This window comes from Heterodontus francisci, chromosome 1, assembly GCF_036365525.1.
Source record: "Heterodontus francisci isolate sHetFra1 chromosome 1, sHetFra1.hap1, whole genome shotgun sequence".
Taxonomy (NCBI): domain Eukaryota; kingdom Metazoa; phylum Chordata; class Chondrichthyes; order Heterodontiformes; family Heterodontidae; genus Heterodontus; species Heterodontus francisci.
Window position 1 is genome coordinate 78,338,294 of NC_090371.1, and position 14,999 is coordinate 78,353,292.

General features: G+C 41.0%; 1 protein-coding gene across 7 annotated transcripts in view; it reads right to left on the bottom strand.

Annotated features, from left to right (window-relative positions):
* The window catches only part of LOC137370144 (probable E3 ubiquitin-protein ligase HERC1), a 480,710-nt gene that overhangs the window by 398,753 nt on the left and 66,958 nt on the right, over positions 1-14,999 (bottom strand). For 6 of the 7 annotated variants that reach the window (XM_068032400.1, XM_068032409.1, XM_068032373.1 and 3 more), the window contains exons 9-13: positions 14,194-14,338; positions 10,104-10,275; positions 8,791-8,925; positions 7,227-7,392; positions 4,413-4,538 (exon numbers count right to left, since the gene is read on the bottom strand). In XM_068032400.1, coding sequence (XP_067888501.1) covers positions 4,413-4,538; positions 7,227-7,392; positions 8,791-8,925; positions 10,104-10,275; positions 14,194-14,338 — 744 coding nt within the window. Of the gene's footprint in view, positions 1-4,412; positions 4,539-7,226; positions 7,393-8,790; positions 8,926-10,103; positions 10,276-14,193; positions 14,339-14,999 lie in introns of those variants that run through there. The other variant, XM_068032420.1, reaches the window with a different exon arrangement.

Below are 14,999 nucleotides of genomic sequence, written 5' to 3' on the forward strand. Positions count from 1 at the left end.
GTGTGAACCCGAGAGGGAGCTCAGATTGGAGGGAAGCAAAACTGGTCAGCAGTCAGGGGTGTGCAAACCAGAAGCAAGTATTAGAGAGGAATACCAAGGTACTGGGGGAGATAGGCAGCACAAGAGTAGGGAACAGTACGTTATTAGGTGGGGTCAGAGTAAGGGAGAAAGTAATAAAGTCTGAATCAGAGTTAATGTGCATATATGTGAATGCACTGAGTGTGGTTAACAAGACTGGTGCAGATTTCCTTGTGGAAATGTGATGTTGTGGCTATAACAGAGACCTGGCTCAAAAAAGGGCAGGACTTGGTGTCAAATATTCCTGAATACAAGGTGTTCAGGAAAGACAGGAAAGGGAAAAAGGAGGAGGGGTGGCAGTATTGATTAAGGAGAGCATTGCAGTGCTGGAGAAAAAGGATGTCCTGGAGGGGTCGGGAACAGAATCAATTTGGCTAGAACTAAGGAACAAAAAAGGTGCAGTTACATTGATCGGCGTTGTCTATAGGCCACCAGCTAGTGGGAAGGACCTGGAGGAATAAAATTTGCAAGGAAATTACAGAGATGCAAAAATTATAGGGTAGTTTTAATGGGGGACTTTAATTACCCGCTAGACTGGGATAACAGTAGTGTAAAGGACAGTGAAGGGCAAGACTTCTTAGCGTGTGTTCAGGAAAACTTTCTACAACGGTACGTTGCTAGTCCAACAAGAAAAGAGGCACTACTAGACCTGGTTCTTGGGAATGAGGTGGGTCAAGTGGATCAAGTATAAGTAGGAGAGCATTTAGGGGATAGTGACCATTGTATCATAAGCTTTAGGTTGACTATGGAAAAGGACAAAGAGCAATCCAGGGTAAGAATAATTAACTGGAGGAAGGCCAACTTCAATGGGCTAAGAATGGAGCTAGGGCGAGTAAATTGGAATCAAAAGCTGGCAGGAAAACCGGTAGATGAACAATGGGCTACCTTCAAAGAAGAGATAGTTCGGACACAAAAGGTATGCTCCCTCGAAGGGGAAAAGTACTGCATACAAATCCAGAGCTCCCTGGATGACAAGAGGTAGAGATTAAGATAAAGAAGAAAAAGTGTGCTGATGACAGATGCCAGGTAGCAAATACTATTGAGAACTAGACTGAATATAGAAGGTCGAGGGGAAGTGAAAAAGCAAATAAGGGAAGCAAAGAGAGAGCTTGAAAAGGGACTGGTAGCTAGCATTAAAGGAAATCCCAAAGTCTTCTATAGGCATATAAATAGTAAAAGGGTGGTAAAAGGAGGAGTGGGGTGGATTAGAGACCAGAAAGGGGATTTACACATGGAGGCAGAGGGCATAGTTGAGGTATTAAATGAATACTCTGCATCTCTCTTTACCAAGGAAGAAGTTGCAAACCACGAAATGTTGAAAGAGGAGGTAAGTCAGACAGACACTAGAGGGGTTTAAAATTGATAAAGAGGAAGTATTAGATAGGCTGTCTGAAATTAAAGTGGATAAAGCACCAGGTCCGGATGAGATGCATCCAAGGATACTGAGGGAAGTGAGGGTGGAAATCGCAGAGGCACTGGCCATAATTTTTCAGTCTTCCTTAGACTCAGGGGTGGTGCCAGAGGGCCGGAGAATTGCAAATAGTACACCATTGCTCAAAAAAGGGTGTAAAGATAAGCCCAACAACTACAGGCCAGTCAGTTTAACTTCGGTGGTAGGAAAACTTCTAGAAAAAATAATTCGGGACAAAATCAATTGTCACATGGACAAATGTGAGTTAATTAAGGAAAGCCAGAATGGATTTCTTACGGGAAAATCATGTTTAACCAACTTGGAGTTTTTTGAGGAGGTAACAGAGGGGGTTGATGAGGACAATGCTGTTGATGTGATATACATGAACGTACAAAAGGAATTTGATACAGTGCCACACAATTATTGTAGGATTCGTATAAATGGGTGGTTGATGGTCGGCGCGGACTCGGTGGGCCGAAGGGCCTGTTTCAGTGCTGTATCTTTCTATGACTCTATGACAACAGGATTGTGAGCAAACTTGTAGCTCATGGAATAAAAGGGGCAGGAGCAACATGGATACGAAATGGCTGAGTGACAGGAAACAAAGAGTAGTGGTTAATGGATGTTTTACGAGCTGGAGGAAGATTTGTAGTGGAGTTCCCCAGGGATGAGTGTTGCGACCCTTGCTTTTCCTGATATATATTAGTGACCTAGACCCTGGTGTACAGAGCACAATTTCAAAGTTTGCAGATGATACGAAACTTGGAAGCATTGTAAACTGGGAGGAGGATAGTGTAGATCTTCAAAAGGACATAGACAAGTTGGTGGAACAGACAATTGGCAGATGAAGTTCAATGCAGAGAAGTGTGAGGTGATTCATTTTGGTGGGAAGAACATGGAGAGACAATATGGAATAAAGAGTACAATTCTAAAGGGGACAGTTCTAAAGGGGGTGCAGGAGCAGAGGGACCTAGATGTGCATAAGTCATAAAAGATGGCAGGACAGGTTGAGAGAAAAGTTAATAAAGCATACAGTATCCTGGGCTTTATTAATAGGGGCATGGAGTACAAGAGCAAGGAAGTTATGTTGAACTTGTACAAGACACTAGTTCGGCCTCAGCTGCAGCTCTCTCTCTGTCATTGGTACCGACGTGTACCGCAACTTCAGGCTCACTCCCTTCCCCCTGCAGAATATCCTGCACCCTCTCGGAGATATTTTTTACCCTAGCACCAGGGAGGCAACACACTATGTGAGACTCACAATGACAGCTACAGAAATGCCTGTCTGTCCCCCTAACTATGGGATCTCCTATAACTACTACATTTCTACTCTTTTCTGTTCCCTCACTACCACATTCTCAAGTTCATAATACTTCCAAGCTTTGTGCCCTGCACACCCAAGTCTAGGTCATTAATACAGATCAAGAAAAGCAGCGGTCCTAACAGTGACCCCTGAGGAATGCCATTTCCTCCAGTCTAAAAAAAAAACTATCGTGTTTTCTTTACAGGAGGTATTCTTTCAGTCTCTGGTTGCAGTGACAAAGGGTGCCAACAGTATTCGAATAACAGACTTACTTTAGCTGCTCATAAAGAGATTGAATCACACAACCAGGACACAGTGAAATTAAATGGCTGGCTGCTGCAAAGCAGAGGTAGTGATTATTTAGCTTCTTCTGGCTAGTGAACTTAACCATACAACAATCAGGAATTGGAACTTGAGTGGAACCAGTGGAATTCCTAATCAAAGACATGCTTCATGTCTATAATGTTAAGTCATTAAACTTCCTCTGGAAGTACTGTTTTCATATGTTTCTTTTCATGAGTATTCAGGACAACACAACAAACGAATGCATTGTAGAAAGTAAGAAAGATAGCAAAGTTAGTCATTTTTACAAAGTGGAGAAATTATAGAGGATCAAAACGGCTATTTTCCCATAAACTATGAGCATTTAGAATCAACTGAACGTTAGAGTTATACCTGAATACACCATGATACTTGAAATACTCTGTGGTACGTAATACATGTTTAGTTTATTAGACATTTACTCCAAATAATTTTATGTTATGTACCATTTCAGAGCTGCAAAACACTTCTAATTCTCAAAGTATAATAATTTTATTCTCGTGAATCAATTGTAATATCCAGGTTTCTCCCTCCAATTTCCTATACAGTAAGTTTCTAATCTCAGTTAGACCATCAAGGAAACTTGGCAAGTAGAGGAGAGAAAATGTGGGGTCAAACTTATTCCTCACCTGTGCAACCTAATAGTGCACCTGCATTAACCTGCCCTCCTACTTGGGAAATTATGCATAACACTGAAGAAAATGTAACAGCAAGGAAATGCAAATATTAAAGAGACTAAAATGAACTGGGGGAGGCGATGGCGTAGTAGTAATGTCACTAGACTAGTAATCCAGAGCCCAGGGGACACGGGCTCAAATCCCACCACGGAAGATGGTGAAATTTGAATTCAATCAATAAAAAAAAATCTGGAATTTAAAAAAAAGCTAGTCTAATGGGGACCATGAAACCACTGTCAATTGTTGTAAATACCCATCAGGTTCACTAGCCGTCCTTACCTGGTCTAGCCTACAAGTGACTCCAGACCCACAGCAATATGGTTGATTCATAAAAATGCCCTCTGATAAGGCCTAGCAGTTCAAGGGCAATTAAGGATGGGCAATAAATGCTGGCCTAGTCAGCGACACCCACATCTCACAAAAAAAATCTAATTTTACACCACAGCAATTAAATCGCAATTTACTAAAAATGTTTAGATGTCAGAAGATACAAAAAGTGATGAAAAATGGTTAAAATTTTCTGTATGTATACTTTGGTATCCTTCAAGGCAACATTCATTAGATGTGAATAATAATAATTGCATATACATCATTCAATGCCTTTCAGAATGCTAATGCTTACTTGTCCTTTTGATAAGCTTTCCCATCTCTCTGGACCTTGAGGTAGTAAATTATGTAAAAGTTCTGTACGTTCCCTGAGTGGAGGCAGCAGTAAAGATGCACCAACTGAAAGTGTTTCATTGACTGCCTGTGTGACACATAAATATAACTTTTAATCAATCAGTACATAATTTGCAGTCTGATCATAACCATGCTAATTACAGTAAAAATAAAATAGATGTAATGGTTCATTTATCTAAAAACACTATTTGTTGCAAGATTGCAGCATATTCTTGGTCATACTACATTTCTCATGAAATCAGGAATTAGGTACAGGATCATAAATAAAAAGCAGCCCACGTTTGCAGATCCCAAAACTCTCAAATCACCAACTCCACAAATACCCATCCAATTCTCATGAAGGTTTTTAACACTATTTGTTTCAATTGCCTCCCTCTGTAGTCCATTCCACAAATGCATCACCCACTGCATAAACTGGTTAAATCTGAACAGTTTGTGCATCATCTTCTCTCCTAACCTTCAGCCTGTATCGCTTGGCTCTAGAGTTTATGGCAATCTCAAATATTATTGGGATTCAATTTTTCTATTCCCAACAGATCCAGATCTCTTAGTATTTGTTTTTCCCTTTCCTATTGTTTGAACTCTTCTCCCCTGCCTTGCCCCCTTATTTTAGAGTTCCCTGGAAACTTTGGACATTTTTTTCTGTCCTCAGCTCCAAATCACAAAAATATTATGAACAGCAATTCCTTAGCAGTGATCTTTTTCCAAGTTGGTTCAGCTCCATTCATAATCATCTGCTTTCTCTAGTTTTCAATTTCAACCCACCCCAGAAACTCGTCTGCTATTCCATGTCGTATCTGCATGCTTTGTTGGCTAATAGCTTATGTGCTACAGTATCAAAAGCTTTGCTGAAATCTAAACATGTGCTCATCCTTTATTTGAAAAACTCCAGTAAATGTTAGGCAAGACCTTCCTCGCATTAATGATGCTGGCTCCCTCTTACTATACCATGGTGCTTCATTATCTGTCGTTCAGTATGCCTAATACTTGAACCACAACAGATGCTCGACTCATTGGCCTGTAGTCAGCTGGGTTACACCTATACACTATTAGCATCTTCAAACACAGCATCACCACTGGAATTGGCATCATGGGATTAACCATGATGTATCAAAAGTGTAAAAGTTCTCTATTTGCCAAAAAAAACTGAACCTTCCACTCTCACCAAAATAGAATGCCAGCAAAAATTCCACCCAGGCATGTGCTGCCTAAAATAAGTTTTAAAATGTACCACAGACTTGGTACAGGCAATATTATCACCAGTACTCAGGTCTTCCTGGGCTGTCCACTCCTCCAAACAAGGATGGACAGGTAACTTCCACTGACAATGCCTTCTGACCTAGTTGCTAGGACTTACAGAACAGCATCATGGACAAAACTTTCTCTGATTTTTTATTTCTCTGGCACCCTTCTCCCAGCCACTTGACCTTCACTTGGGATCTCTCCAGCTGTGCTTAATGGTTCACCACTGGTGTAACGCAGGGATCGGCGCTGGGACCCTTGTCGTTTGTAGTGTACATTAAAGATTTAGAAGTGAATATAGGAGATATGATCAGTAAATTCGCAGATGACATGAAAATTGGTGGTGTCATAGTGAGGAGGAAAGCCTTAGATTACAGGGAGATATAGATGGGCTGGTAAGATGGGCAGAGCAGTGACAAATGGAATTTAATCCTGAGAAATATGAGGTGATGCATTTTGGGAGGACTAACAGGGCAAGGAAATATACAATGGGTGGTAGGACCCTTGGAAGTACAGAAAGTCAAAGGGACCTTGGTGTACTTGTCCATAGATCACTGAAGGCAGCAGCACAGGTAGATAAGGTGGTATGGAAGGCATATGGGATACTCGCCTTTATTAGATGAGGCACAGAATATAAGAGCAAGGAGGTTATGATAGGGCTGTATAAAACGCTAGTTAGGCCACAGCTGGAGTACTGTGTACAGTTCTGGTCGCCACACTATAGGAAGGATGTGATTGCACTGGAGAGGGTGCAGAGGAGGTTCACCAGGATGTTGCCTGGGCTGGAGCATTTCAGCTATGAAGAGAGACTGGATAGGCTAGGGTTTTCTTCCTTAGAGCTGAGAAGGCTGAGGGGGGACCTGATTGAGGTATACAAAATTATGAGAGGCATATATAGGGTAGATAGGAAGGAACTTTTTCCCTTAGTGGAGCTTTCAATAACCAGGGGGCATAGATTTAAGGTAAGGGGCAGGAGGTTTAGAGGGAATTTGAGGAAAAATATTTTCATCCAGAGGGTGGTTGGAATCTGCAACACACTGCCTGAAGGGGTGGTAGAGGTAGGACCCCTCACAACATTTAAGAAGTATTTAGATGAGCATTTGAAACACCATAGCATACAAGGCTATGGGCCAAGTGCTAGAAAAAGGGGGTTAGAATAGATAGGTGCTTGATGGCCGGCATGGACATGGTGGGCCGAAGGGCCTGTTTCTGTGCTGTACAACTCTATGATTATTAGGAAAAATGAAACATCCATCACCACAGCAGTAAACTTTGAGAACAGAGTGCACCAACTGGCACAATGGAGAGGCCATCTGTATGCTCAATTCTTAAAGCAAGGTGGCTTGCTATACAGAAATCAATCTTTTAATCAATTATTATGGTGTAAAACATGCCAGTTTCCAAAACTCTCAGTATTTGGAGAGACAAACAATCATATTAAAGTACTCACAGAAATATGGGAAATATTGTGGAGCAGTTATTGATAATAATACTGATAGATTTCCCCATTTACCTCTTCAATAGAATTTGGGACATCTGAATCTATAAGCCGAAAAAGCAAGTTCCTTAGTCGTCTACCCTGCTGCCCAAGGACAGCAGCTCCAGTTCCCCCAGCTTGAGCCAGGGAGAGATGAGTGGAAAGCAACTTCAAACAAAGAAACACAAAGTGATGGTGCTCCCTGTTTAAAAAGAAAAAGCACAAACCTATTGGTGAGGTCTATATAAGTCCAAGCCAGACTTTCAAACATTAATTCTGCTGTTCCATCATCTTATCCTCGACTACACAATATCTATACAAATATCTGAAGTGGTCATTATCCATTAAGCCTTCCTGTTTCATAAATTTACTCTAACCAAAGGAACAGGCTGGAGCCTTATCATAAGTCCTTTAAACTACAGTAGAGATCAGGGCTTAGAGAAGCAAAAGAGCAGCCTGGTGCTACTGATGTGAATTTCCTTCTTGTACTATATAGGAATGTGCCTCCAAAAGGAAGTTATTTTCCTGGAAGGAAACAAAATACTAACACAATGCAGGAAACAGTAATAACATGCACAACGAGAAAGACAATAATTTGAACTGTATACAAAATTTATTTTACGGAGGGAGTAGGGCGCAGCTATCAGTGACATACGAATGATGATTCCATTCAAATACTGATGGTGGACATGTAAGATTCGAAATCCCACTTTCTTCTTCCTCTTATATACCAGAAAATAATAAAAAGCTACATTAAAAAACAGAATTATAAAAAGACTTAGATTACTAGGAGGGTTGAGGCCTGATTAAGTGTATGTATGTGAATTAAGAAAGCATTCAAAACAAAATTGGAAGTAGGGTCAGGTGTTTTAATGGATCGGTGCAGACTCGATGGGCCTCTTCTGCACTGTATTATTCTGTGATTCTGTGACTGTGAATTTTAGCAGCATTAATAACTATGGAGGAATAAGACATAGCAGCTATAATGGAGTTGTGGATTAGATTTGGACAGTAGTAGGAACTTAACATTCTTCGTAGTAACATCTTCAAATCAGTGACAGGGAAAAGTTGTAAAGTAACAGTATAAAAAAAGTCCATCACAATGCCAGAGGATTAGGATATTCTCAGGGATTGCAACAAGACAGAATCCATATAGAGTTAAGGAATAGGAAGGGAAATGGAAGCAAAATACTGCAGATGCTGGAAATCTTGAAATAAAAACAAAAAGTGCTGAAAATACTCATCAGGTTTAGCAGCATCTATGGAGACAGAAGCGGAGTTAACATTTCAGGTCTGTAACCTTTCATCAGAACTTTCATCAGGAAGGGAAATGGTACTGTTCTGGTTGTGCATTCGAAGCCAGATAGGGGATTTGTAGACAGTTCAGAGAAGATATGACACGAACACAGACACGATGGGCCGAAGGGCCCGTTTCTGTGCTGTATGACTCTATGAGAACAAGGAGGCAATACTGGGTGAGTTCTATCAAAAGATTGTCTAGGATGGAAGCAATGTAGGTTTTTAGAATGCATCCAAGACTGCTTCCCAGAGCTATGTTTACACGGTCCTAAAGATGTACATGAAAAATATTTGTCGTTACCTTTGAGAGAAGAAAGGTTGTGCAGGTACCTCACTGTTAATGCCATCACAGTACCTATCCAAAAATGTTCGCAGATAACTAAAAGTACTTTCTTCCAGATCAACACAGAAAGGCCTGTGCCAGGCTACCAGTTGTCTAAAGAAAGAGATAAGCAACAAAATACAAGTAACATTTACAATACGAGATAAACTGCTCAGCTTATTGAGGGATGACAGTAAAGTAGAAATGTTCAAATGTTTTATTTACTAGATCATTGCTGGCTCAAAAACAGGCCTATGGCAGAAGCATTTAAGGATACAACATAACCTCCAGTTTAAAGCTATATTAACTGCAACCATAAAACTTACAACAGCCGTAAGTGGTAGTTCTGAGCAGGCAAGGCCTGTAAACTGTCCTTAATTTGGGACAAATTGGACATAAGATGGTTAATGTAAGGGGGAAAAAAACAAATCACACGAGCATTTGGGGAGCCATCTTATTGAGAGCACAGAAGGAGTTTTACTCTGCATGTCTGTGCTATTGAGTGGTCAATAATCATATTGAATGCCCAGAATATACCATTCTCCAGCGCTAACATCCCTCACCTTAAAGCGCACAATAAGAAAAAGCAAATAACCAGAACACATTTCTGTGCTATACTAGGTTTAGGCTTGGCAATGCACTGCTAAAACCAACTCGAAGCATTGTGCTCCACTCTCATCACCACAGCACAAAATTTGCATACAAGAGCTGAACAGAGTGCAGAGAAAAGCAACAAGATGGATCCCAAGTAAGAGCAAAAACTACAAAGGACATTCAAAACAAGGCTGCATGCAATAAGAGTTAGGGTTCTATAGGGACGAGCTTCAATAGACCTTTTTTTTTTTTAAGAGATACAGTACTGAAACAGGCCCTTCGGCCCACCAAGTCTGTGCCGACCATCAACCACCCATTTATACTAATCCGACACTAATCCCATATTCCTACCAAACATCCCCACCTGTCCCTATATTTCCCTACCACCTACCTAAACTAGGGGCAATTTATAATGGCCAATTTACCTACCAACAAGTCTTTTGGCTTGTGGGAGGAAACCGGAGCACCCGGAGAAAACCCATGCAGACACAGGGAGAACTTGCAAACTCCACACAGGCAGTACCCAGAATTGAACCCTGGTCGCTGGAGCTGTGAGGCTGCGGTGCTAACCACTGCGCACGATAAATTCAAAACTTTGTGTGTTTTTAGAATTATAAACACATTTTGAGACTGCAAATAATTGTGTCCAACTGATTTATTACTTTATAGTCTATACAACTGTAAAGTTACTTCATTACCTATCAGTTGGTGCAGCTGTCCAAGCCAGGCTGTGGGATGTTCCTGCAGTGATTTGCTGTATAGGTATCCCCTCCAAACCAATTACTTTCTTTGGTTTAGCAATTGGAGTTGATGTATGTCCCTGTCCACACTGGCCCATTGCATTATTACCCCAAGCATAAACTTCATTATCTATTAGAATAAGTACAAAGAGATAATCTGTTACACACTTCAATTACAGACGGTACAAGAAAGGTTAGCTTAAATGATATCCAGAAAGCAACACCTCAGAAAATTTACATCTTTGTTTACAGAATAAGATAGTTAACTAGAAACTAAGGCTGAGTGTCTCAGTGGGTTAGACACTGACTTTTCACCTTTGTGATCAGCATTCCAAACCAATATTCTGCTACCAATATCCTTTTCTGCACCAAATCCCACTTGCCCATCACTTCTGTTCCTGTTGACATACATTGGTCCCAGCCCTCCAATCGATCCAATTGAAAATTCTCATCCTTGTGTATAAACCTCTTCATGATCTCACCCCTTCCCATCTCTGTAACCTCCTACAACAGTATTCCCACCAAAATATGGCTCAGTCCTCTTGTGCATCCCATACTTTCAACCCACCACTGGTAGATGTAACTTCAGTCACCTGGGCCCCATTCTTTGGAAATCCCTCTCTAAACCCCCCCCTTGTGGCCCCACTTCCCTCTCGTCCCTAAAACCTACCTCTTTGACTAATCTTTTCGTCACTTCCTCTCAATATCCGGCTAGTTGCCCATTTTTTGATTCTGCTTGTGAAAGGCTTTGTGACGCTTTTCTATGTTGAAGGTGTTTTTTTTAAAAATTATTTTCATGGGATGTGGGCGTCACCGGCAAGGCCAGCATTTTCTGCCCATCCCGAATTGTCCTTGACAACTGAGTGGCTTGCTAGGCCATTTCAGAGGACAGTGAAGAGCCAACCACATGGCTGTGGGTCTGGAGTCACATGTAGGCCAGATCAGGTAAGGACGACAGATTTCCTTCCCCAAAGGATATTAGTGAACCAGATGCATTTCAGTTTCATGGCACCCTGGCTTTCAAATCCAGATGTTTTATTAATTAATTGAACTTGTTAATTGAATTTAAATTTCACCAGCTGCCATGGTGAGATTTGAACTCGTGCTCTCGAGGCATCAGCCTGGGCCTCTGAATTATTAGTTCAGTGACATTACCATCATGCCATCGCCTCCCCATATAAATGCAAATTGCTGTTGCTGACTAAAATAATGAAAATGTTGTTACAATCATCGAATTCATGGTTTGTATTAATATTTTTAGAGGTCACTTTCAGTTTTGGAGAATTAAATGTGTAGCTGTAAGAATTTCAAAAGGTTGCAGACCAGCCAAGATTTAAAGCTCAAAGATCTCTCCATGAGTGCTTACAGAGACAGAGTTAGAGAGGCAAGAGCCATAAAACAGGAGGTGGGCTTGTTTAGTTGGGAGTTGAAGTCAGAGGGATGAATTTTACATGTCCACAGCAGACATAAAGTATGGCGGTCTGCCCAAGCGGACCACTTGTTGCGGAGCTGCCATGATATTAAATGTAGCGGCTCATTTAAATGGCCGGGGCGGACCACCGCCCTCACCCCCACACCCCGCCATGACGTGGAGGGGGCGGGTGGTCCAGCAACAGCTTCAGGCACCATTGCGTAGGCGTCGTGCCATTTTTAAAGGGCTTCCAGCCCTTCCATTTAGTTTATATATTTAAAGAAATAGACATTTTAAATTTAGTTTTAAAAAATAAATGTTTCCAGCCCCACTTCCACACGCCCATAATAACCACACAGTTCATTCCTTGCCTCTCCTCCACCAAAAGAAAAACTTACCTTGTGTACCTGACCTCCATCCTCCCCATCACCCCCAAAGTTTATAAACTTTTATCTTCAACCCCTTCCTACCATCCCCTAGACCAATCAGAATAGGTTGATCCCACTCCCCCACCCCTGCACTGAAATACTTATCTGCTCCCTCCTCCCCACCAGTGCCCGGCATCGGATCTCCGGACAGAGATCGGAAGGTGTGGATGTGCCGGCTACCGGCACCAACATCAAAGCGGGACGGCCGGTGGGAGCAGGTTAATGATTAATTTGTTAATTTGCATCATTTTAGATATTTAAATTCTGCTCCCATCGCCGAGCAGCCACGCGGCCTTGCCGGCACCGGCAATATTGGGCTGGGCCTTCCCGGCATTGAGGTCCGTGGCGGTGTAAAATCCAGCCCAGAAAGTCTGGAAGAGATTGCTTTGTCATTGCTAGCAATATCAATTATTCATGTGGGTATCAGAAATCAGAGAAATCTATGGGGTTGGAGATAATTAGCTTAAATTGCTATCTGGGAAATCCCATTAGGCACCACATTGCTATAGAGATAGATGATACAAGGTATACAGGATACAGGGTGCCTGTTGGCTTTGGAAGCTGCTGGATTCAGGAGCAAAGTGGCCATCGGGAAATGGGGTGTTCTTGTTTTGAGTAAGATCCATGCTGGAAATCCAAATTCTTGAGGTGTTGAAAGAGAGTTGGATGCATGCGTGAGAGTCCCCAGGAGATCGCACACCTCAAAAGACAGCTGAGAAATTAAGGATTTCGAAGTGAATTCCCAAGAGCTGTGGTACACCTTGGATTGGTCCCACAGCAAGTAAACAAATTGCCAAAATCCTGTAAAGTATATGGGAATTCTTGGCGTGGAAGTAAAAGTCATACAGGGGTATTCTGTTGAGATTTAGAGTTTTAAAGTATACATCTTCATGTTTTAAGATTTTAAGTTCAAAGTATATGATTTCAAATTATGTTAAATCAGTAGTGTTTTCTTTAACTCTTGCACAGTAAAGATTTTTTTGTTTAAAATGTGAAATCATGTGGCGTAGTTCTTTCAGTAGTAACTGGGAATTTGATTTTCTCTTTTAAAAAGTTATAGCTCTCTAACGGGATCGTAACAATGTGTAATCCATTGCCGTGCTGCATTATTTTTTCTTTGGAACTTCACCTTCTCCAGGCTTATCTGCCAACTGATATTTCATTTGTTGACACCCCACCCCCCCCCGCACCCTTCCATGTTTTGTGACAGCATATGCCTTATGATCAGTTTTACATTTTTTTCTGCTCAACTGGACATACTTTACGGCTCAAAAATTCAACTTTTGTCTTGAAGGAAAGATTGGAATTTATAAGATTTGGGTGAAGGGCTGTCACAAAATTGTTAGGTATTGAGACAGATGTGCAACAGAAGTAAGACAATTTTCCATAGGAAGAAGCACATACATGACGAAAAAGTGACATCTTTTAGCTGTCTATATGCAGTCAACCATGTTCAAAGGTTTGGTAGTAGCTGTTTGTTCTCATTCAGGATCAGAAGCAGGATACAAAAATGTGAGAAAATAACTCAAAAATGGAAGAATAAAATAAGTTTTTACTTTATCTATATCAAGACCCACATATACATTATTAACCAACAGTGATCAAAAATTAGGTATGTTTAACATTTCCTTGAAAAGGAATTGTATGCTTTCCTTTTCCACTAGACATTGATTTAATTTGTATCCACCCATATTCTGACTTAATGAAATTAGATGTACAGTATTTCTCTGCAAATAAATACATTAAGAAAACTAGTGATATGGAATATTTTTTGATTTGAAAGCGTGATTCCACAGGCAAGATCTCACCTCTGGTAACAGCCATTTCCCAATACCCCAGACACAGAATTACTTAGAAGTTGCAATGTGGAGGCTGGTTCTTTGGCCCAAACAGTCCATGCTAGTGTTTCTCCTCCACACAACGAATAGTCCTAATGTCACATACCCCCACCCTGTTCCCTTAAGACTTTACCCGCTTTTCCTTCAACCACATGTCTAATCCATTCTTAAATGTTCGCTGCTTCACAATCCTGTTAACTTCCTGTGACCTTCCAGTTTCGTTCACTTACACATTTAATGTCCAGGTTCAATGCTGCATCTAGAATTCAAATTTTTAACTGCGATATTAATCACTTATGCAACCCATGTAGGAATATTTTTCAGAATTCTGCAATGCACTTGGTGCAACTGTGACATAATTTACATCTCACCATGTGTGAGAGCCAAGCAATGGCTATCTCCACAAGAAATATCAATGATTTTGGTTGAATTCAGCTCCTCAACTAGTCTTGGTCTAAGCGCTGTAGTTTCTGAAGAACCACTTCCCAGGCAAGAGCCACAGCCCCAAGCAAAGACCTAAAGCAAGAGAAAAAAATATAATCTGGCATCAAGTTTATCTAGTACCTCGCAGTACATAATCTTTTGAGTATAGACAATCCACATTAATTCTAACTAAACTCATCATTTATAAAACATTCTGGAGTTGAATTTTTACTTGCTTTCCAATGTTAAGTAGCTTTTTAAAAATGTAATTACAATACAAGTGTATGAACAGTCGATAATGCTACAGGATTGATATATAAAACTCAAGTGACAGTACAATACCACAAAGCAAAAACATTACTCTATTAAAAATTTAAATTTTGACTTGGAGATCATTTGACTTTCATCTAGATTTTCAGAGCATCTGACTATGCTCATTCAGAATACTTGACAGCCAAACATGGTATTCTTCTTCCCCAGCACTGGAAGAGGTACTGGTTCTCACCTTTAATTATTGAAATAAGATTGAAGGGCTTGAAGCCCTTTAAAAATGGCGCTGGGTACGGAACGGCTGCCCTCTCTATCAGCGGGGGCAGCCCCTCAGCCCACTCCATTTAAATGAGCCCCCGCTATGTGCGGCACGCCTATAAAATTCACCTCATGTTTCTATTTATAAAGTCCAGGATCCCGTATGCCTTGCCACCTTTAACAATTTGTACAGATATACCCCCAAGTTCCTCTGCTCCTTAATCTT